We start from the raw sequence: 23,709 nt of genomic DNA, 5'->3' as shown, positions 1-23,709 counted from the left end.
GGAGAAGAGTCGCAAGGCAGTCATAAGCCTCGACACCGCACACCTTGCGATCCGATCTGCGACTCACGCATGTGCTTTTTGGCATAGCATCTGAGAGATATTGGGCTTACTACTGCGTATGCGCGTTGTTTATCATAATACGCTTTATGCAACTCTGCGGTCTGATTGGCTGGAGGTTGGGTTGAGCTTGCGATCCAGTCATAAGGATTCGACATATCAAATCCTTCCGATTTTCCTTGCGACTTGTCTCTGAGCGGTCTGCGACGCGCAAGCTGACAAGAGCTGTGATGTCACATCTCCCCTCACCCAGTCGCAAGCCAGTCGGCGACCAGTCGGGTCGTAAGGTGTGCGGTGGCCTTAACACATATAAACACAAGAATGAAAAGTATGTGAGATGCAAATTTCTTATTAACTTATAAAAGAACTGAAAAACAGTTAATGGACTTGATGAAAGAGGTCAACTATAGATTATTTTATTAGCATCAAATATAATTGCACTAGGTAGAAAGAATTCTCTTAATAAAAATTGTGCTCACTGGAAATTATTTACTAGTAGCAAGACATATAATTCATAAGCTTAATGAAGGTCCAGGATACCAAATGACAGTGAGGCCAAAAATCCACCTGTTCACCCCACCAGCATGCAGGTGCAGTGTAACGTCTTTTTGTACGTTTTGCTCTTTACGCACTCCCTGTTTGATAGGAGAGGATTGTTTCTGTCGGCACATCATCTCTGAAAATAAAGGTTAAGCTATAACCTAAAATTCTTTTGTTACATAAAAAGTATTATACAAGTCTATTGACGCCATCTACCCTTCAATTTCACTGAGATTAGACTGGTTAAATTCTGTAAACAGAACAAGTTACTGTAAACTGAGAAAGAAGGCAAGGATACAAGTAGATGGGTTGTAAGAGTTGAGGGTAGTTTTAACTTTTTATTGTTACGTTCACTGCTAAAAGTAATAAATTAGTTGTCAGAGATGGCAAGTCCCGGCATTGAAGCATGAGATAAATTGTTTGAAGGGAATTAATTATTGTATCGTCTTTCCTTCATAATAACAGATAACCACATCAATATTACAACTTTCTTTGAATTTTCTATGAAACGGGAGTCATGAAAATATGATCTCCTTCGACAGTGCTACAAATCCATGATGTTAAACACATATTTTGTAAATATTGCTTGCTTTAACAATTTAAAACATTAATGCTCTCAATTGCAATAAAATCAATTTGATGAAATATTACAAATTTACTTCTGCTTTTACATTACAGCACAACCTACCATATTGTTATATTTGAAAGAATTTATAAACAAAAAAATATAAATTTGTTCATTACAAAGTTATCATTTATTTTAATGTTAATACATGTATTAGTTTAACTCATCAAAGCTAACATGCAAAAATGACAACATGGTTGGTCAACAAGCAATGATGGAGTCAAGAGAGGTGGCTTCAACCCTAACCAGACCAGGATTTTTTTAACGTTATCTGACGGGGGGGGTCGAATCAATTCCCCCTTGACATCTCAGCTGCCAATCGCGCAAACACTGAGAAAATTAGCATGATAATAGTGTGGAATACAATCTAAAAGTCTGTATGGTTAATTTTTTCTGAAATAATTAAATTTTTTGATATGAATTAATATATGCGTAAATCATAATTCACTAAAGAAAGTTCCTAGAATGCTGATTTTTGGTGTGAATATTCTTTTTACCATTGCTAACAATTACAAATGAAGAAGTCCTGGTTTGAAACTAAATGATGTATATTATGGTTTTATGTATTTCTTATGCATTTCTCTGTTGTTTAACATTTTGTTTTTCTTTGTTTTTTTCCCAAAATTTATTGCAGAATCTCTTTGAAACATAATTATGCTAAAATCTATTTATTTCCGCTGATGAAAGTAAGGATAATCATACCTTTATGGAGGAGATGAGAAAACTCAATTTGCATGGACTTTGTACACAAAATCACATTTCGGAGCAATTTGGGTCTGACATGCACTTACATAATGTGGCATAATTTTTCAACCGCATACCCGCAAGACTTTAAAGTAAAAAGTCAATGAGCGGCGTGGTAAAAAAATTCTGCAGAATGGTCGTGGAAAATGTTGAGGGGCTGTTTTAGGGTTAAGGACCATTTTATGTCTGAAATAAGTTTTATCAAGCATGAAGCCTTGACTTCACCACAGCTGAAGAATTTGAAAATTTTGTTAGAAATGTTAAAGTGAGCATGCTTTGGGGAATGAAATGTTCTTTAAAAAAGATATACAATGTCATGTTTCATGGGGAGTGGAACACTACTGGAGTATTTACCCAGTAACACATGCTTTCCATCAAGAGAAATAGTCATCATATATTCGACCAATTGCCTCACAAAAGTCATTATCTTACTTTCCCTTCTCTGAAAATCCCAGGAATATCAAAGATGGGACAGTACAAACTACTGAGCCCTAATTGTCTATCTATAATACAGTTATTTCTACTGTTTTTTCATATAGTCTTGTTGGCCAATTGTAATCCATTCCCCATGAAAATTCAAGACAGAATGCATTTAATGTATGGAGGAATACTGTAAAATTCTCACCACAAAGAGCTCATGGGTTGCTTACAGCTAGCAAGGTATTCCAGAGCAATACTTCAACCTGACATATCTCTTGCAGCATAGAATGACACACAGGAATCTCCTCACAGTGTGTCTGGTGTATTGATGTTATCTGAGTCTGATGACACACAGGAATCTCCTCACAGTGTGTCTGGTGTATTGATGTTATCTGAGTCTGATGACACACAGGAATCTCCTCACAGTGTGTCTGGTGTATTGATGTTATCTGAGTCTGATGACATACAGGAATCTCCTCACAGTGTGTCTGGTGTATTGATGTTATCTGAGTCTGATGACATACAGGAATCTCCTCACAGTGTGTCTGGTGTATTGATGTCATCTGAGTCTGATGACATAGGAATCACTGAGGGTTGCATAACGAACCCAACGGAATGGTACATAGGAGTTGTGCCTGTCAAACACTTTGAGGAAACGAATCTGAAGCTTGGAGGAAGTGAAGTCTTTGAGTTCAAATTCTAGACTAGCTGGGCCGATTTCTACAAGGGTACTATTACTAAGATGGTCCAAATGAATCTAAAAATTTGAAGAATGATAATGAAACTTGTTTCAAATGCACAGGACAAATTAGATGTGTAAATATACTGCAATAGCTGATTTTTTAACATTGGAATCTTAGTCTAGCTGTATGTTTACTATCACCTATCGTCTTAAGTGACTCACCCTTAGTCGAGCCGTATGTTTACTACCATCTATGATCTTAAGTGACTCACCCTTAGTCTAGCTTTATGCTTACTACCACCTATCATCTTAAGTGACTCACCCTTAGTCGAGCCGTATGTTTACTACCATCTATGATCTTAAGTGACTCACCCTTAGTCTAGCTGTATGTTTACTACCATCTATCATCTTAAGTGACTCACCCTTAGTCGAGCCGTATGTTTACTACCATCTATGATCTTAAGTGACTCACCCTTAGTCTAGCTGTATGCTTACTACCACCTATCATCTTAAGTGACTCACCCTTATTCTAGCTATATGTTTACTACCATCTATCATCTTAAGTGACTCACCCTTAGTCTAGCTGTATGTTTACTACCATCTATCATCTTAAGTGACTTACCCTTAGTCTAGCTGTATGTTTACTACCACCTATCATCTTAAGTGACTCACCCTTAGTCGAGCCGTATGTTTACTACCACCTATCATCTTAAGTGACTCACCCTTAGTCTAGCTGTATGTTTACTACCATCTATCATCTTAAGTGACTTACCCTTAGTCTAGCTGTATGTTTACTCCCACCTATCATCTTAAGTGAATCACCCTTAGTCGAGCCGTATGTTTACTATCATCTATCATCTTAAGTGACTTACCCTTAGTCTAGCTGTATGTTTACTACCACCTATCATCTTAAGTGACTCACCCTTAGTCGAGCCGTATGTTTACTACCACCTATCATCTTAAGTGACTTACCCTTAGTCTAGCTGTATGTTTACTACCATCTATCATCTTAAGTGACTTACCCTTAGTCTAGCTGTATGTTTACTCCCACCTATCATCTTAAGTGACTCACCCTTAGTCGAGCCGTATGTTTACTACCATCTATCATCTTAAGTGACTCATCCTTAGTCTAGCTGTATGTTTACTACCACCTATCATCTTAAGTGACTAACCCTTATTCTAGATGTATGTTTTAGGCCCGGTTTGAAAGTCCATTTTTGATGCACGTGTACACGGCTTTTTTTTCGGTCGTGTACACGTTGTAAACACTGAGTGAGTTACGGTATTTTTTCAGTGTTTCCTACATGTAGCCTAAGTCACAGTTTTAAAGCTTACCTGAGAAGTTAGAAGTATCAATCCACAAAAATTGGTGCAATTAAAAAGTTTACTCAGCTTAGCAGCGCATTAAATTAATAAAGAATGCAAAAGTAAATCAGTGCAGGGCCCTAGTTAGCGCCGACGCTCGTTGGATGCGCATTTTGCATACTGTACCGTACATGCATGCACAGAGCGCTGCAGAATTAAGTGTAACTGAAGTTATCGATTGATTTTCATTATTTTATTGCCAATTTGAGGAGCGTGTGTTTGTAGGCTTGTAGCACATGTTTATGAGCGTATAACACGTAACTGGAGCAATGATCGGTGTCGCAATTGGTGATTCTCAAATTGACTCTAAAAGTGATTGAAGAACGCTTTCTCGAGTCTCCAGTTACGTGTTATATGCTCATACACATGTGCTACAAGCCTACAAACACACGCTCCTCAAATTGGCAATAAAATAATGAAAATCAATCGATTTACACTTCAGTTACACTCAATTCTGCAACGATCTGTGCATGCATGTACGGTACAGTATGCAAAATGCACATCCAACGAACGTCGGCGCTAACTAGGGCCCTGCACTGACCGGAGCACACCCATTTCGTGTGGTACAAAAACTTGAGTTTCCAGAATATATGTGGATTAAATCGGCAATTTTGGAAGTAAACTCACTCTAGGTAAATTGAAATATATTGACATATTAGTGATTAAAACATGTGCAGTGTCTGAGAACTAAGAATTAATGTGAGGCTGTGAGCTTGTTCACTGACTTTACAGTCCCACGCAAGCTTTATGCAGATGCTACCGTGTACACGGTGATGGAATTTAGTACACGTGCACTGACTTAACCGTGCGTGTACACGTGTACCCGTGTACCCGAAACGGGCCTAGTATGTTTACTATTACCTATTATCTTAAGTGACTCACCCTTAGTCTAGCTGTATGTTTACTATCACCTATCGTCTTAAGTGACTAACCCTTAGTCTAGCTGTATGTTTACTACCATCTATCATCTTAAGTGACTTACCCTTAGTCTAGCTGTATGTTTACTACCACCTATCATCTTAAGTGACTTACCCTTAGTCTAGCTGTATGTTTACTATCACCTATCGTCTTAAGTGACTAACCCTTAGTCTAGCTGTATGTTTACTACCATCTATCATCTTAAGTGACTTACCCTTAGTCTAGCTGTATGTTTACTACCACCTATCATCTTAAGTGACTCACCCTTAGTCGAGCCGTATGTTTACTACCACCTATCATCTTAAGTGACTCACCCTTAGTCTAGCTGTATGTTTACTACCATCTATCATCTTAAGTGACTTACCCTTAGTCTAGCTGTATGTTTACTACCATCTATCATCTTAAGTGACTTACCCTTAGTCTAGCTGTATGTTTACTACCATCTATCATCTTAAGTGACTTACCCTTAGTCTAGCTGTATGTTTACTACCATCTATCATCTTAAGTGACTCACCCTTAGTCTAGCCGTATGTTTACTACCACCTATCATCTTAAGTGACTCACCCTTAGTCTAGCCGTATGTTTAATACCACCTATCATCTTAAGTGACTCACCCTTAGTCTAGCTGTATGTTTACTACCACCTATCATCTTAAGTGACTCACCCTTAGTCTAGCCGTATGTTTACTACCATCTATCATCTTAAGTGACTCACCCTTAGTCTAGCTTTATGTTTACTACCATCTATCATCTTAAGTGACTCACCATTAGTCTAGCTGTATGTTTACTACCATCTTAAGTGACTCACCCTTATTCTAGCTGTATGTTTACTACCATCTATCATCTTAAGTGACTCACCCTTAGTCTAGCTGTATGTTTACTACCATCTTAAGTGACTCACCCTTATTCTAGCTGTATGTTTACTACCATCTATCATCTTAAGTGACTCACCCTTAGTCTAGCCGTATGTTTACTACCACCTACCATCTTAAGTGACTCACCCTTAGTTGAGCCGTATGTTTACTACCACCTATCATCTTAAGTGACTCACCCTTAGTCTAGCTGTATGTTTACTACCACCTATCATCTTAAGTGACTCACCCTTAGTCTAGCTGTATGTTTACTACCACCTATCATCTTAAGTGACTCACCCTTAGTCTAGCCGTATGTTTACTACCACCTATTGCTTAAGTGACTCACCCTTAGTCTAGCTGTATGTTTACTACCACCTATCATCTTCTTAATACACCACACTGCCGATCTGTCTCCTCGTTTATACTCCATGGTTTGACTTTGTGATGGTAGGCTTGGGGATACACTGTAAAAAATATTAAAATATTATTAAATGATTTACAATTATTCGAATAAAACTTTTTTAATTCCATGTTTTAAGAAATGTATCATGCTGGATTTCTGAGAAATGTTAGCAAAACAAAAGACATGCTCAGAGACCATGGTAATGTTATCGGTCTAAAAATCTCATTGCTACTAAAAATATAACTTGAACTATTGCCTAAGATGAATTACAATGACTGACTTCACAATGAATTACAAAGTCAATCTTAAACCTGAACCAGAACAAAATAAGAAATGGAAATTATACATTTAAGTAGATAGATAACCCCATCAGAGACACTTCTGCAGTATATTTTGTTTCTAAATGTCATCAATTACACATTAAAAAATGTGGATGGCTGTAAAAAGGTTTATGCTTCCATGACTTACTCTGTAGTAGCTTTGGGTAGTGGTAAGTTTAGTTTGACATTAACAGCATGGTGTCTCTGATCAACATGACACATTACATGAAGTTCTACTTCCACAATCCTAAGCAAAAGAAATAAGGAATATCACTTCAAAGATTAATTTCAATTCAATCCAATATAGTTTTCTCAGCATTTGACAAGCAATATAATATAAAAAGTACAAAAATGACCAAGATATACTTATGTACAATGAGAGGATGGTATCCCAAAATGAGTAATCCTTGTCTATGGCTGACCCAAATAAAGGCAATTAGCTGAAAAAAAAACATCCTCCAGAGTTCCTGATTGTTTAGAGAAACCAATCATGAAGACAAAGACATTTTATATGATAAACAATTGCTGTCAAGATGAAATAACATGGACAAATGTTACTTTCTTGTGAAAGGACCATGGTTATTCTTTTTTATAAATGTGTATAACAAAGTTGTGCCAAGTTTTAAACAGTGTACAAAATAATATGCTGATTTTTCATCATATTTCTAAATGATATAAATGGTTTGCTTAATGCGCATGTGTAGGATAAATGAAATCTTAGGATTAAAGCATGTTACAGGACACCATAAAATCTTACTGTTTTTCAGTAATCTCTGCCACTGATGCCTCTACTTGGAATGGAAGTTTATTGGAAAGATGATTAGAAATACCGTATTTCATTAATGTTGTCTGTGAAATAAGAGGAGAAACAAGCCTTGATGAAACAAAACTTAACATGACAATAGCAGTACAGGTTCTTAAAATCACAACAGAAATGGTACAAAGTTATAAAAACAATTGATGCTTCTGTGATTAGAAATGCCATATTTAATCATATTGTCTGTGAAATCAAAGAAAAAAAAACCTTGATAAGACAAAACTATAAATGACAAGATTAAAAATCAACACTTAAGCGATAAAAGGGGGTAAAAAGTTGCTTTTAAATATTTAGATATGAAAATTCAATATAATGCTGACAAACAATATTTCTATTTTAATACCACAATTATAAGTTATTCAAAGTTTTCAACATGGACTTTGGAAAAGTAGGAAGCGCTCAAATATTAGTGGAAGCTCAATCATTAATTATTGGAAAAAAAAATTTAAATTTCCTTTGAAATAATTATAAAAACTAAACTTCATCTGAGACCATTTAAAAATTATGTTACACAATATAGACCAGTGGACCCTACAACTGGACCACGATCCGATTTTGGAACAAATTGCATTGTGCTCATAATCTGAAAATGTGAATTTGAGGTTCAAATTAACTGAAAGAATACTAGTATAAAAATTTTTGATGATTGCAAGCCTTTATTTTTAGTAAAGGCCAAATTAGTTTCAAATCATAGCCAAATGTATGATTACTATGACATCATTACGACTAAATATCTAAATGCTAAAAAGAATGGTAGCATAGTGACAGATTTGACCATAAGTATTGGTACAATGATTTAGAACATTACACAGTAAGATATTCCATGTCTAGCATCGAATACTACTACGTTTTATTCCAAAATCAGTTCGCAGACCAATCATAAGGTGTGCAGTGGCCTTAAAACTTTTTATGGGGGATAAGGTGAATAAAGGTGTTTAAAAATTACCTCTCCTTCTTGGCTTTGAGTTCTTAAGACCCTCTGCTGCTCAAACTCAGCTAGACTAATAGCAGGATGGAACTGAACATGGTCTAATCTAACTCCTGGTCCAGAACTGATTGGACTACCTCTACCTATCATAAGGTCTTCACTTAAACCAATCACAAGTTCTGTAATGATATAACATAATAAGGGCTGTTAAAAATCTAAACAAAACATGAATATCAAGAAGTATATGGCCTATAAACTTTGACCTACTTTATTCCTATATGTGACATTATGAGATAACTCCACTTAAAGGATAATGAAACCTTTGGGAGCAAGTGATTATCCAACTGGCAATGCAATAAGACCTGTGATGTCACACATATACATCTCGTTCATTTGGACATCAAAATATACCCCCAAAGTACATGTATATCTCTTTTTTTTCCTCATTTCAATGGTATGACAAACAATTTATATAATGTTGTGAACCTTCTCTTATATATCCTCTCATAAAAAGAACACCTAATCTTGCAACAGAAGAGACAATTGAAGTGAAATATCTACTCAAGAAATTGGGAAGTTATACATGTGTGAGGTCACAGATAATATTCCATTGCCAATGGGAGCATCTACATACCATTAGTGATTTCAATATTCAAATGCTCATAACTTTCTTCTTATTCATTCTACTTTCCTCACATTTCATTCATCTATTTCTTTTATTTTTTATTTTATATGAATTCAACTGGTTTCAAGAGTTTCATTCTCCTTTAAAGCAATTGAAAATGCAATAAGTATATTCATTGATCTTTAAATTTATTTGTAATATCTCTCTATCTCAACATATTTGATGACAATGGTGACCATACAGTTCTGTCCTATACTCAGGGTGACCAGATTTGGGCAGTTGAAATACGGGACACTTCAAAGTCATACTGATGGCATAATGAGCCCCTAAAATATAGAGGGGGCTAGACATGGTACTAAGGTTACAATATCTAAAACATATGGGCGAGCAAAAACTGTATTATTTTCTATTTTGATAGATTTTGAAAAAATATTGACAATATTTTCATTACAAAAGAAACCAAAACAGTGTCCCAGACAGGATTGCACAGGATGTAGGACAAATAAGTGAAATACGGGACTGTCCCTTGAAATCTAGGATGTCAGGTCGGTTCCATGACAATTGCTCTGGCAACAATGCTCCTCCGATGAAAAATCTGCACATTGAGCCAAACATTATATCTACCCTCCAATACTAAATAAACCCTAATCCTTATCTTTACATTATTCAGACCTCAAAACTCTATTACAATCCTAATTCTAACCCTATGACCTGTGATATATTAAGACCGGAGCAAACGTCGCAGGAGCAAATGTTCTTTCACCGTTTGGTCACCCATCCCATTCTAGCCTGCTTAGTTCATTAGTATAACCACAGGACTCTCACTTAACCTATTACCAGCAAGACTATTTGAGGATATTTTTATTCAATTACATTCATCATGAAGAAATTGCAATTGAAACCGTACTGATTTTGAATGAGGTATATATCTTACTCACCAGGGTTTCCAACAAGAAAGCTTCTCAGATGTACTGTACCATTCAACTCACTCTGGATAACATTACCCTGTAAAGATAACAACATCTAAAGGCCACCTCACAACCCGACTGGACTCGTTGTGCAACTCTGCTGTCTGATTGGCTGGAACTTGGATTGAGCTTGTGATCGAGTCATAAGGATTTGACATGTCAAATCCTTACGATTTTCCCTGCGACTTGTCTCTGACCGGTCTGCAACTCTCAAGCTGACAAGTGCTGTGACATCACATTTCTCTTCACTAGGTCGCAGACCAGTCGGGTCGTAAAGTGTGCAGTGGCCTTAATATAACTAACATTATATCATCTTGTTTGACAAAGAAAAAACAGCCTAAATCGACAATGACACACATACAACTACATCTGATGTGACAATGACAATGGTGGTGGTGATGAGGGAAAACTAGGATGAGGGGAAAAAAGGAGGTGAGGAAACACAAGAGGGGGGGATGGGGATATTCAACAAATCCTACCCATGATTACGAGTATGACAAATGCAGTTCTAATAAAACCTTAATATAGAAGAATTTTTAACCACTAATGGGCAACATATTCGAAGTAATGAATCTACTAGAACATAATACCTCAAGTCCATTCTTATCTATACAAAGTCTACAAAAAAATACATTCCTCGAATCACATGTACAATAATTCTTTCCATAGTAATTTCAAATATGACCAATAAAATCATAATTTAAAATCTTTAGGACTTCACTACATGGATACTTTACAAAATCAATTATTCATTCTTTATTAAAGAAAAGATAAAGGTTTTTACATATATCTAAGTCAAGTGATTCAATAAATAACAAGTACATGATATATTAAGAAACTTACATTGACTGCTACAAGAACAGTCATCCTTTCAATGATGTCCAAGTAAACTTCATTTTTCTGACTGCCAAGTGCCTACAAATTAAATTTGAAAAAAAAAATCACATTTCTTACAATAGAACATCACATTACAAATACATACTTAATGGTTATCATGGCATCACTTAGAATTCATTTCTTCTTTTACTTTAAATCTTAATTCAATTCAGTTTATTGACCATTAAGACCATCAAAATATTTTCTGAAATGACATAATACAAATGATAATACAGAACATAATATAAGGGTCTTTAATCAAATACAAGTTACAAGGTACATAATTATAATGATCAGGACCCCTGAGAAGCAAGACTGCTTATAATCGGGGCTCTACAAATAAATAGGTAAAAAATAAACAAACACACACCCTTATTCTTTATTGCTATTATCAGAGAATATGGTTTTCATTTTTACAATCAGTGAAAGACATATCTTTTTAACTTGGAAATTAATAAGAATAAAACATGCTTGAAATGTGAAGAAAAAAATACAGCAAACCAAAATTTCTGAATAATTTAGTACATCATGGGGATTCATGAACTAAAAACATTGAACATTTTACTGGGCAGAACAAACTCTTGATGTACCAGGATGTAGTTCATATGCACACATGCAAACACAAAATCAGTTCAAATAATTACCTGAGAATGTTGACTAAGAGATAATGGCTTATCAGGAGAATTACTTGGAGCAATTTGAAAGTCAGAACCAAACTAAAATAGAAAAGAGAGAGAAAGAGAAACCATCTTTAGAAAATGTTTGGACCAAAGAAAAATAGCAATTCATTAATGAAATGTTTAAACAATATGATCATGGTGTCATTTCAATGGCTTCAATTTTCTCAGTATACACATTTTAATTTCTGTTATGCATACCCTTTCAAGATTTTAACACACCACAAAAATTACAAAATTATCAAATACATATCATCATTCAGATCAGAGAAAGATTTGGAAGAAAAAAGTTTAAACAGATGTTGCTGACTAGTGGGGAGTAGCAAATTATATGGAAGAGAAAGAAAAAATATATTTATATTTATAAACTTATAAACGACTCTCAATGTTTTTGCATAGAAACAGAATAAACTACGCTTGTTTACAATAATGGCTGAGCAATTAATTGAAAAATAGGTAGAGAATATAGATGTTTGGTGTTAATTGTCAAGTGATGTCATACCAATCCAGGTGCGATACCAAGGATTCCCTCAATCTGCCTATCAGCTTTCACTGGTATGGGATCAGTCTGAATGTAAGGTTTCAAACTACGGGTTGAAGTAGTGAGTACTATACCACAATCCTATTAGAAAACATAAATTTAAATATATATATCACTACAAGCTTTCACTGGTCTATATAGGATCTGAATGAATATAAGGCTTCAAACTACAGGTCCAAGTAGTGAGTACTATACCACAATCCTATTCAAATATATTCACTACAAGTTTTCACTGGCCTATATACGGTATGAATATAAGGCTTCAAACTACAGGTCCAAGTAGTGAGTACTATACCACAATCCTATTCAAATATATTCACTACAAGTTTTCACTGGCCTATATACGGTATGAATATAAGGCTTCAAACTACAAGTAAAAGTAGTGAATATTATATTAATCCTCGTTGTCTGATCAATGAAAAGTACTGCACTTTCACCAAAGCACTGTGTAGTGGGTACTATCCTATATAAGTTCATTGAACTGTGTACTATCAGTCTATCTGTACCATAAGTGCACTTAAAAAGGTGTAAAAGTAAATTAGGACAGCGCATGCACACATCAAAAACAAATAAGTGCATGCATCCATAAGGAAATGAAGAATCTTGCTATGGGATTGGTCAAAAGTTAGTCATGTGATAAAGGGTAGTTTGGCCATCAATCATCACTCATCTGTGACAAAATTTAGCATAACGATTTCATATTAATTGTCATTTTAATAAAAAAATTGCCCCTTTTCTTTATATTAACAGATTACTTTTGATATGTAATAAAAGCACATTTATAATCACCTATTTGTGTCAGTGGATATGACATAGTACTAATATGACAAAGTATCTTTTCCGCAGCAATTGAATGTACAGGCACTCTTACAATTTTATAAAGACAGCTGCATCCAAATAGCCTCACTAATGATAGTTTGTACCATCGCTTTCACTAGCATTTATTATTTGCTTACTATTCCATAATCCTATTTTAAAAAACAAAAATGTATTCAAATGTGTCATTTCTCTCCTGATTTATTATATACAGTTGAGGCCAGAAGTTTACATACACCCAGGAAATTCGAACAAAAGTTGACACTTGCCAAACATCATAAAATCTACTGTATCTTATGAAATATTTGTGCTATCATGACGAATTTGATATCAAACAAATGAGTACGTCATACCCCTTCATCACATTGCTTTGGCATTAGGAGCTGAAAAATATTTAGGTGTCATTTTTTCCCCAAGAATCTTCATATTTTAGACAAATTAAAAATAAAAACTTGACAAAAACTTTTCATATTTGTGCTAATTACTTCTCAACACAAACATTTCAGATTACAATTTTTTGTTCAGTGGTGACATATCATGATAGAAAGTGTAATATAAATCATAGATTTGAATTTATATATGTCTATGAAACGATTTTTGAAAATATAATAACAAACAATAGAATACATTTGGCATGAATATTATTTTTTTCCTTCAAAGAAAATTTCACCTGAAATATACTTTAATCCCAATGGCATCCCAATCATGTGAATGAGCGTAATATGCCCTTTCATTTGATACCAAATTTGTCATGGTAGCATTTATATTTCTGAAGATATATAAATTGTTACGATGTCTGTCTAGCAAACAAAATTCACTGAATTCCATGGGTGTATGTAAACTTTCGGCCTCAACTGTATGTATATTAACTTCATTTGATTTACTATTCTATCTGTATTCATCAATACTGATATGAAACAGCAATCAATAAATCTTGAAAAATTAAGATACTCCACAAATATATTGATATCTCAACTTCACCTGACTCAATTTAAAATAATTGAGAACAATAATTTGTTCATCAAGTCATATATAACTTTAGCTTTATGTCACTCTCCTGAGGTATAGAATAATTTGCAGCATCACATAAAATAATGCGATCATCAAGAGGAAATTATCTGAAGCCATTCCTATTTAAATTCCAAGTTATGATCTACTCTACAATGAACAATGAAAAAAGGCTTACCATAATTTCATCTAATAATTCATATACCAGAGCAGAGTTCTGAACAATGGCTTCTTCAGATACAATACCACAAAAGTCTTTCACTAACCCACTCAATCTATTAGGATAAACATGAGAAAACAAAATAGAAAGAATATTGTCAGTTCAAATCCCATCTTTATCTCATAAAATGAAAAACTTAATCAGCTATGCCTTTATTGAAAGAAAATAAATATTGAAACATACTTTGTACATGAATCAGTATTTGAAGAGACAAGAATTTTTACTTGGAATCATTCTGATGAAAGGTATCCTGTGGACATTAATAGATGGAAAAGCAAGCTAGTTCCAAACCAATCAGATGAACATTAGAAGTAATTTGGCAACTGCTTTTATTTTTCACAAGGTCAGTTAAAGCATTTACTTCGTCTGCAGAATTCATGCTGTTGTCACAAGCAAAAAAAATGCAAGGAATTCTTTATATGAAAAATGTTCATATTGGGTCTCAATTCAGATTTGTTGATCAACTGTAAGGAATAATATTAAATATATTTTGATAGTTGTGAAGATGCCAATGTACAGATTAACAGCACGTTTATAAAAAAAAGGAAAAACATATTGTACAAAATTATTCAACCCTTAAGTAATCCAACATATTTGTGTACTCAGCCAAAACAATTGAATTCTTTTTACCTTTCTAATAATTCCAAAGCTGCAAAAGGTGGTTCATCTTGTGATGCAGAACATATAAAATATATACCATTGCACTTTATGTGAATGATGTATTTGCCACTTACTTCCTGTAAAGAAGGGACCAAAAAAATGATTGCAATCAAAACTACTGACATTTTATAGTCAAGCAATACAAAAACTCCTGGTTTGAATGGCTGTACTCTTTAAGTGATATCGTTTCCAAAAGTTTTATTTAATGGACCAAGCATCTTTCCAAGAAAATTCACGGGCCAAATAATAAACTGAATAAACGCTTACCACATCCAGTGCAAAAAGGAAACAAATCCAAAAATATTAGCAATAATATAGTTTAATAATAATAATTAAATGATGATAATAATAATAATCATCATAATAATAGTAATAATAATAAGAGTAATAATATTAATAACAATAATAATAATAGTATTATTTGATAAAGTACACACACCATTTAAAGATGCTAATGGAAGAAAAATTAAATCTAGATTCATTGTAAAATACATTTCTTGCAGAAGTCTAAATAAGTAATACCTGTATCTAAAAGTGAATAGTAAATGAAACAATCAGATATTTCATAACTTCATATTTATCAACAACAAAAAAATTCCTTGCAAATAAAAAAAAAAAAATCATGTTTACCATAACTGGAAGTAGGTCTTTTTCCTTATGGTTCTTAAGGAAAGACCTGAAAACTTCTCCAAACTTTGGAATCCCATGTTCCTGATCTGAGAAAAATTCACCATTAAGAGAATAACAAGGATTGGAAAAGAATAATCTACATTAACATGTATATTATGGACAATCCAAGAATAAGTTAATATATAATCATCTATTTTGAACTTTGGGCTTTTGGGCCTACAGAAGCAATAAACTTGCCAGCATCGGCGGCGGAAGCGGGGGGCGGACGTTATCCGAGTCCCATCCTATGGGAAATTGGCAGTCTCAACACTATGTTTTGATCATCATTTGAAAGGAATTAGTGGTAACTGCGGTCTCAGGTACGATATTCATGAATTTTATATATTTTTTCATAAATTTGGACATAATTTCTTTTTTACAATCTGACATTTTACTTTTTAGGTAAAAAAAAATATGAAAATCAGGTTTCTGCCAAATATAAGATCTAACATTGCTGCTAATACGTTGTCTTACGTACAGGCCAAAAAATTCCGTCTATGTATTGGTGACTGGAACCAATGCAGTTCTTTTAGTATTGTAGCATAACTGACCGATAGAGGGCCGGTCGGCAAGTAAAAAATGTGGCCGCGAGGCTTTTTTGGGCAGATCGTGTATATCTGTGATGAAGAACAGATAAAGTCTTTGCAATTAACTCAAAGAAATCTCGTAAGTTTCCCTTATTTTACCTTGTTCGAGTTCGATTGGTTGTGAAACTTAATGTTTGGTGAGTAGTGGTCGAAGGAGAATGCTCGAGTCACGTTTTCTGCACAATATATTTTTGTGAAAGAACCCCCCTTTTAGAGAGAGCGAGATGCGAGATTGAGACAGTGAACTGGGTTTTGCGAGAGACCGCTGGAGAAGGAAAACGCTACCCCCGGCAGAGCCCCGTTACGCGACAGTATAGCATACTAACCTCGCAATACGTGTGACGCTTTTCTGCGGAACAACCAAAATACAGAGATTGAAGCTTTTGGTCTATGCAAACAATAGTAGATTTATTTTGAAAATATTTCCAACCATGGATTTTTGCTGATATTTGACTTTGTGTGCTCAAGTTTGGCCCAGTGACTTGGATGACGATAAGGCCTAATTGACTTGTGTTCCTATTGTTGCTTACTTTCATAAAAGTTTATTATCAAATTCAAAGCAAGCATGTTTGTAAATTTGATATTCGGTCGAGTTTCGTCTAGATCTAAACCTAGGCCTACACCAATTTCAATAGATGGGACACTAATTATCATTCATCTGGGCTATTCCGGCCGGCAGCCTCCATATTCCTAACTAGTACGACACAATGTCTAAAGTAAATTAGGAAACAAGAGCCAAAATATTTCATTTAAGGATACATTCTTTCGTTAGAAGATCGCTGCCTCTTGATGATTGCACCAGAATCTGATAAAACATCATTTACTACTCAGTCTCAGACCTGTCTTTTTTTTTGCTCAAGATCGGACATCAACACAAGACAAATCGAAAAGGAAAAAATAGAATCTCAGAATCTCGACAGCCGCCTCATAGGCGGATGGGGGGGGGGGGGTGGCGAAACTGTAGAAAAAAAGTTTCCACTTATTCTTCTTGCTTTTCTGCAATAATCTCGAAATGGTTCTGCAGCCAATCCTGAAGATAGAGATTTTAGTCTTTTAGATTTTAGCAAAAAATCTCGACGCACGTTTAATCGCATTATATATTATATACCTAGGAAAACTCGTCAATGTAAGTGCCCCCCCCCCCGGGGGGGGGGCACTTACATTGACGAGTGGATACCATGCGCGACCAAAAAAACACGTAAAAAGGATGTCTTTTTCACGATAGGGCACGTTACGTACGTAACGTGAAAAGGGTGTCAAAAACACAAAAATAATGAAAAAAGGGTATCTATTTCGCTAGGAAAATTACGTGTTTAGGGTCGAATTTGCGGGGATGATAAAACAAAATTAAAATGTTTTATAAAGGATGTCCTTTTTGCCCAAACACTTCGTGTTTAGAGTCCGATTTGCGCGAGGTGTAGAAGGTGGGGTCATACTAAACCAAATAAGGTAAAGCCAACGACTTAAGGACCAGTAACAATAAAACATTCCTGTACTTGTTTAGGGGTTCATTTCAGGGAATATTTGCCAAGAATATCGTTTTGTTTCCAATACTTGTTAAGGGTAGGGTTTCACACGCTAATACTTGTTAAGGGATGCATTTTCAGAATATGGAAATTAGGTGTTTAGGGTGCTTGTCGAGACCCCTTGGCGCGCATGGTATCCGACTCGTGAATGCATGGAAGTGCCCCCCCCCCCCGGAGCAAAACCAACTGAAACCAGTTGGCCAACTGGTTTCAATAGGGAAATTGGAACAACTGGTTCAAATTGAAAACCAGTTGCCAATTGGTTCCAGTTAAAACCAATTGGGCAAGAACCAGTTGGCATACTATGTCGCGCTCAAACAAAGTAACAAAACCTTGGATCGCGAGCAGAATGATTTGTGCAAATTGACTTGAAAACAGAATATAAGCCCTATATCACGCAAGAAATACCGAGCGCGAAATGCGAGCGATTTTTTTAGTTGAATATAATGAGCTGAATTTTCAGTTGAATTAACTCTTTTTACTCTTATCTACTTTCCTTTTCTTCTCTCCTTCATTATCGCCCGTTCTGTTTTTCTTCCCCTTTTGTCCCCCCCCCCCTTGCGCCATTTCGGCACACTGCTTGTATCCACCTATATGGAATACGTACAGCAAATTATGATGAAATGAGTAGAAAAAGACTTGAATTATGTTTCAATTTTTCTTTTCTGTTAAATGTTCATATGATAAAAAAAAATTGGGATATGAGGGGCCAGACACACCACAGGGGCCGTGGAACGGTTTTGATAGTGGGGGGGGGGGGAGGGGGGGGGGGTGCAACGCGAATCCAGCATCAGATCCTGCAAAGCATTTCATGGACCTCATTGTCAGGGGACAATAGTGACCCTATTATGATTGTGCATGCATGGGCCCATACATTTCTTTGTTATAGTCGATGCTGCCGGATACGCTTGTGGGGGCCCCAGAAGGAAAAACCAGTTAGACCAGTAATTTTTTTTACTGGTTTCCAGTATAATTTTACTGGTTTCCAGTATATTTTTACTGGGCCAGTTGATTTTCAACTGGACCAGTAAAAATTAACTGGAGACCAGTTCCAACAATTGCATTCCAGTTAAAGCAATTAGTAATACCAGTTAAATTGTTTTTCATTAAACTGGTGTTACTGGTCCAATAAATGGTTTCCAGTAGATTTTTACTGGTTTCCAGTATATGTTTACTGGACCAGTTGATTTTTAACTGGACCAGTAAAAATGAACTGGAGACCAGTTCAAACAATTGCATTCTGGTTACTGGTCTAATAAATAATGACTTTCAAGTCAGATCATTTAACAAATTATGAAAAATTAATCTTGCAATTCAGAGAAAGTAGTATCGTTATCATTTATCATTGTTATCATCATTGCTCTTATGATTATCACAATCATTTGTATTATGATCATTCTTTTAGTCATTCTTATTACTGTTATTGTTATTGATATTGTAATTATTATTATTAATATTACCATAATTATCAATTATTGATATCATTAAAATAATTATTTCCTCTAATTATGATTAAGATCAAAGCAAGATGCATTCCTGATTCCTCTGATATAAAGTCAACTGGTCTAAAGTAATTTAATGTTTGACATTAAACTGGTCAAGACCAGTAATACTTTTTTTTTCAATTCAAGTTTATTTTGCTCTCTGCATAAAAATGAACAAAAATGTGGTAAAATACATAGGAACAAAGTTTACATAACATCAAAGACATAAAAAAGCATTGAGAGGGAAGCAGCCAAAAAGGAAAAGAATATCCTTATAAAAAGGCCGACCCAACTTACTTTAAAAAGAATAATAATTATTGACAATATCAAAAGTACAAAAGACAATTAGGAGACAATACAAAGGCATAGATACACAAATGGTAAGATTTAGATTATATATATAAAAAATATTTACAAACAGGTTTAATTATCAAATATAAAGTTTCTGAAGTTACGTTTGAAAATATTAAAAGAACAAGACGTTTTCAAATTAACCGGCAAAGAATTCCAAAGTAGTGGGCCACGAAAGAAAATAGATTTATGAGAAAGGCAAGTTCTTATTTTAGGGAAGTGGAAGTTTGCAGCATTTCTAGTAGGGTATTCATGAATATTATAATTTAATTTAAAACAGTTCAATAAATAAGAAGGTAAAAGTCCTTTAGAACATAGATACATAAAAAGTCCCATTTCATACTTGTACATATCATAAATATTTAAAATTTTAAGTGATTGAAAAATAGGATAAGAATGGGCGTAAAAAGGGGAGTTGTTTATAATTCTGACTGCACGTTTTTGAAGTTTATGTAATCTGTCTAAATAAATATTCGCAGAACTTCCCCAGGCAAGAATGCCATAATTTAAAAATGGTGAAATAATAGCATAATACAGCATTTTTAAAATATTTGGTGGAAAATTATGCAATTTGTACATTATGCCTATGTTCTTAGATATCTTATTGCAGATGGCATCAACATGATTTAACCACGTTAATTTGTTATCGATTATGACACCAAGAAATTTTAAAGATGAAACTTCTTTTATTATTGAACCGCACAATTCTATATCAATTTCATTAGAGTTTATTTTCTTATTTGTAAATATCATAAAGTTAGTTTTAGAAACATTGAGAGATAACTTGTTCAAGTATAACCAATCGGTAACCTTCTGTAATTCCTCATTAAATTCTGTTTGTAACGTCTGTAAATTTTTGTGGGACATGAATATACTGGTGTCATCTGCGAATAAGATAAATTTAAGTTTACTGGATACATTGCACATGTCATTAATATATAAAAGGAATAAAAGAGGTCCAAGTATCGAACCTTGGGGCACTCCACATCTTATAGATTTCAATTCTGATTTAATTCCATTACATAATACATATTGTTTGCGATTAGATAGATAATCTTTTAATAAGTCTAAAGTAATTCCTCTTATTCCATATGCATATAGTTTTTTCAACAAAATGTTATGATCTAACGTATCAAATGCTTTTCGCAAATCTAGAAATAAACCTATCAATATACTCTTGTTATCAATTTCATTTGTAACTTTCTGAATAAAATCAAGTAATGCTGACGATGTGGAGTGCCCCGCTCTAAAGCCATATTGACTATGGGTAAAAATATTGCACTTATTGATAAAATTCAAAATACGATTATATAAACATTTTTCAAATAATTTAGAAAAAATTGGTAAAATAGAAATGGGACGGTAATTGGACAATGTTTCGGAATTTCCTCCTTTAAAAATAGGAATAACTCTAGCAATCTTCATTGAATCTGGGAATACGCCCGAGTCAAGGCAAAAATTGAAAATTGCACATAATGGTTGACAAATAGAATAGATACATTTTTTTATTACCTTCATACTGATGTCATCATGCCCTGTGCTAGAAGAGTTTTTGAATTGCTTTGTAATATTTATTAGTTCAGATGATGTTATGGGATTTAAAAATATAGACTGAATATTGTTGTCAACAAAAGAAGCCGCATCACTATTATTTACATTGTCAAAATTACGATTTAAATCTAGACCGACATGAATAAAGTAATTATTGAAATTATCAGTAATCATTTCATTTGCTGTTATTTCAGTATCATCAACTACAATTTGTTTTATGATAGTATTTTTGTGACCCTTTCCTAATGCATTATTTATTACTTTCCATGTACCATTCATATTACCACGAACATTGTCAAATTCATTTTTATAATATTCTTTTTTACGAGACTTTATTTTATTAGTTAAAAGATTACGCACTTTTTTGTAAACATTTTTCCTGTATTCAGAAGGGTTTTTTACATAAAGTTTATATAAACGACTTTTTTTCTTGATCAGTATCCGAATATCTTGATTAATCCAAGGTTTGTCTTTTTGTTTTTTATGTAATTTGGTACGTTTAATTTGAAAATGTTTATTATATAAAGTTAAAAATGTATTTAAAAATTCATTATAAGACTTATTAGGATCTTCCATTGAGAATGGCCATTGAGTTTCTTGTATTGATTGCATGAAAAGATTTAAATTAATATCATTGAAATCTCTTTTAAAGTGAAAGTCATCAGTACGATTGAAATTGCAATTGAAATTACTAATACAAAAAATGGGAAAGTGATCACTGAGATCATTTAAAAAAACACCAGATGAGAATTGGCAAGAATCATTTGTTAAAATGTTGTCAATCAAAGTAACTGAAGTAGATGATACACGTGTAGGAGATTGAATTAATGGAAACATAGAATGTGCCAGCAAAAGGTCTAGATACATATTTACATTCTGAGATTTTCCAATATTCATGAGATTGATATTAAAATCACCAATTAAGTATAAGATTTTATTTTCATTGCTAACTGAATTCAATATATTTTCTAAAAATGATAGGAAATCCGTAATTGATTGACAAGGAGGTCTATATACAATACCTATTAAAATACTTTTATTGCACGTCTTAATTTCAGTAAAAATACTTTCAACATATGACTCATTAATTTCTAAGTCACACCTACGCTTATATTTCAAATCATTTTTTATGTAAAGCCCTACTCCACCACCCCGTTTAGACGTTCTTGGGTTACTAATAAAATCGTAGTTAACAATATTATATAAATTAACAGAAGTATTATCAGTAAACCATGTTTCTGTGACCCCAATAATGCTTGATTGGATTTGTAAAGAAGACAAAAAAGAAGAGAACTCATCAAATTTATTAATCAAACTCCTGCAATTGAAATGTAAACAGAAAAATTTGAAGTCATTGACCGAGTTATTTTCATTAACATATTCATTAAACCCATCAATTGAAAAATATGATTGGGGGAGTAAAGTTTCGTGACAATTAGCCGGAGATAGGTATTCATGTAACCTGTTCAAATCAAACCTGTATTCATCATTTTGAACAAATTGATCAAACACATCATTGACACTAACAGACATCGAAAATATACAAGTTAATACACAACATTAACATAAATAACAAATAAGTAACTTATTCAAAATTAAAACTTTATAAAAAGAAAAAAAAAGAAGTTGTATACCGTTTGCAATCAGATACATATGGAGATAAACATTGTGTTATAACATGAGTGATTTCTTTCACATGACGAATATTGCTTCCATTTAAATCACACATATTCTAGATCTCTTTTTGAGTGAATTTGTTTTTTCAAGTTTTCTTTTCCAGAAGTCTTCACTGATACGAAGATTCTTCCGTCCGCGGACCATGCGTGGGAGATTTTGCTGTCCTGCTTTCTACATTCAGAGAGTGAATTCCAGAGAAGCATTCTATTAGCATCAGTGAGGTCCTCATAAACGCTTATCCCTGTCTTCTTCTCTTTCAGGCGCTTCCTATTCATCAAAAGAGCTTGACGGTACCTGTAAGACGTAAGCTTGACAATGATTGGCCTTGGCTTTGGACGAACATTTTCTGGGGGAGGGTTTTGACGGCGTACGCGATGACTCCTGTCAATAGCAGTGAGCGGAAGATCAATTCCGAGAAAATCCTTGGCGATCCTAAAAACTGTTTCGTCGGTCTTTTCTCCATTCACTTCAGGAACTCCAAAGAATCGGACATTGTTCCGTCGGGAATATTGTTCCGAATCGTTCAGTTTGTTTTTCAGGTTATTCATCTCGATCAAATCACATTCTCTTTTCTTTTTTAGGTCAGCTACATCCATTTGACAGTTGCTAAGCATGGACTGAAGATCCAGCAGCTGGCCTTCTTGTTTCTCAAGCCGCAAGAAAAGGTCTTTAACCTTTAATTCTACTGCTTCTTGAACAGCCTCTTTGATAGCTGATAGTAGATCGTTGTCATGAAGAATTTCTTTGATTAGGGCCTTTGTTGAACGTGTGGTGCGAGGATCCATTGTTCAGATTGTAGAA

General features: G+C 34.2%; 1 protein-coding gene across 1 annotated transcript; it reads right to left on the bottom strand.

Annotated features, from left to right (window-relative positions):
• Positions 1 to 672: 672 nt before the first annotated feature.
• LOC121419246 (AP-4 complex subunit mu-1-like) lies at positions 673 to 17,196 on the bottom strand. Its single transcript, XM_041613623.1, has 13 exons — positions 17,079 to 17,196; positions 15,694 to 15,779; positions 15,034 to 15,140; positions 14,362 to 14,458; positions 12,321 to 12,440; positions 11,786 to 11,857; positions 11,109 to 11,180; positions 10,236 to 10,302; positions 8,691 to 8,851; positions 7,685 to 7,776; positions 7,076 to 7,174; positions 6,551 to 6,668; positions 673 to 3,143 (listed from the first exon to the last, which is right to left on the bottom strand). Exons 1-13 carry the CDS (start codon positions 17,137 to 17,139, stop codon positions 2,946 to 2,948), a joined length of 1,350 nt encoding a protein of 449 aa, XP_041469557.1. The 5' UTR covers positions 17,140 to 17,196; the 3' UTR covers positions 673 to 2,945.
• Between the last annotated feature and the right edge of the window lie 6,513 nt (positions 17,197 to 23,709).

This window comes from Lytechinus variegatus, chromosome 7 (assembly GCF_018143015.1).
Source record: "Lytechinus variegatus isolate NC3 chromosome 7, Lvar_3.0, whole genome shotgun sequence".
NCBI classification, from domain to species: domain Eukaryota; kingdom Metazoa; phylum Echinodermata; class Echinoidea; order Temnopleuroida; family Toxopneustidae; genus Lytechinus; species Lytechinus variegatus.
Note: the sequence above shows the minus strand (reverse complement) of the source record. Positions and strands in the feature narration are given on the sequence as shown.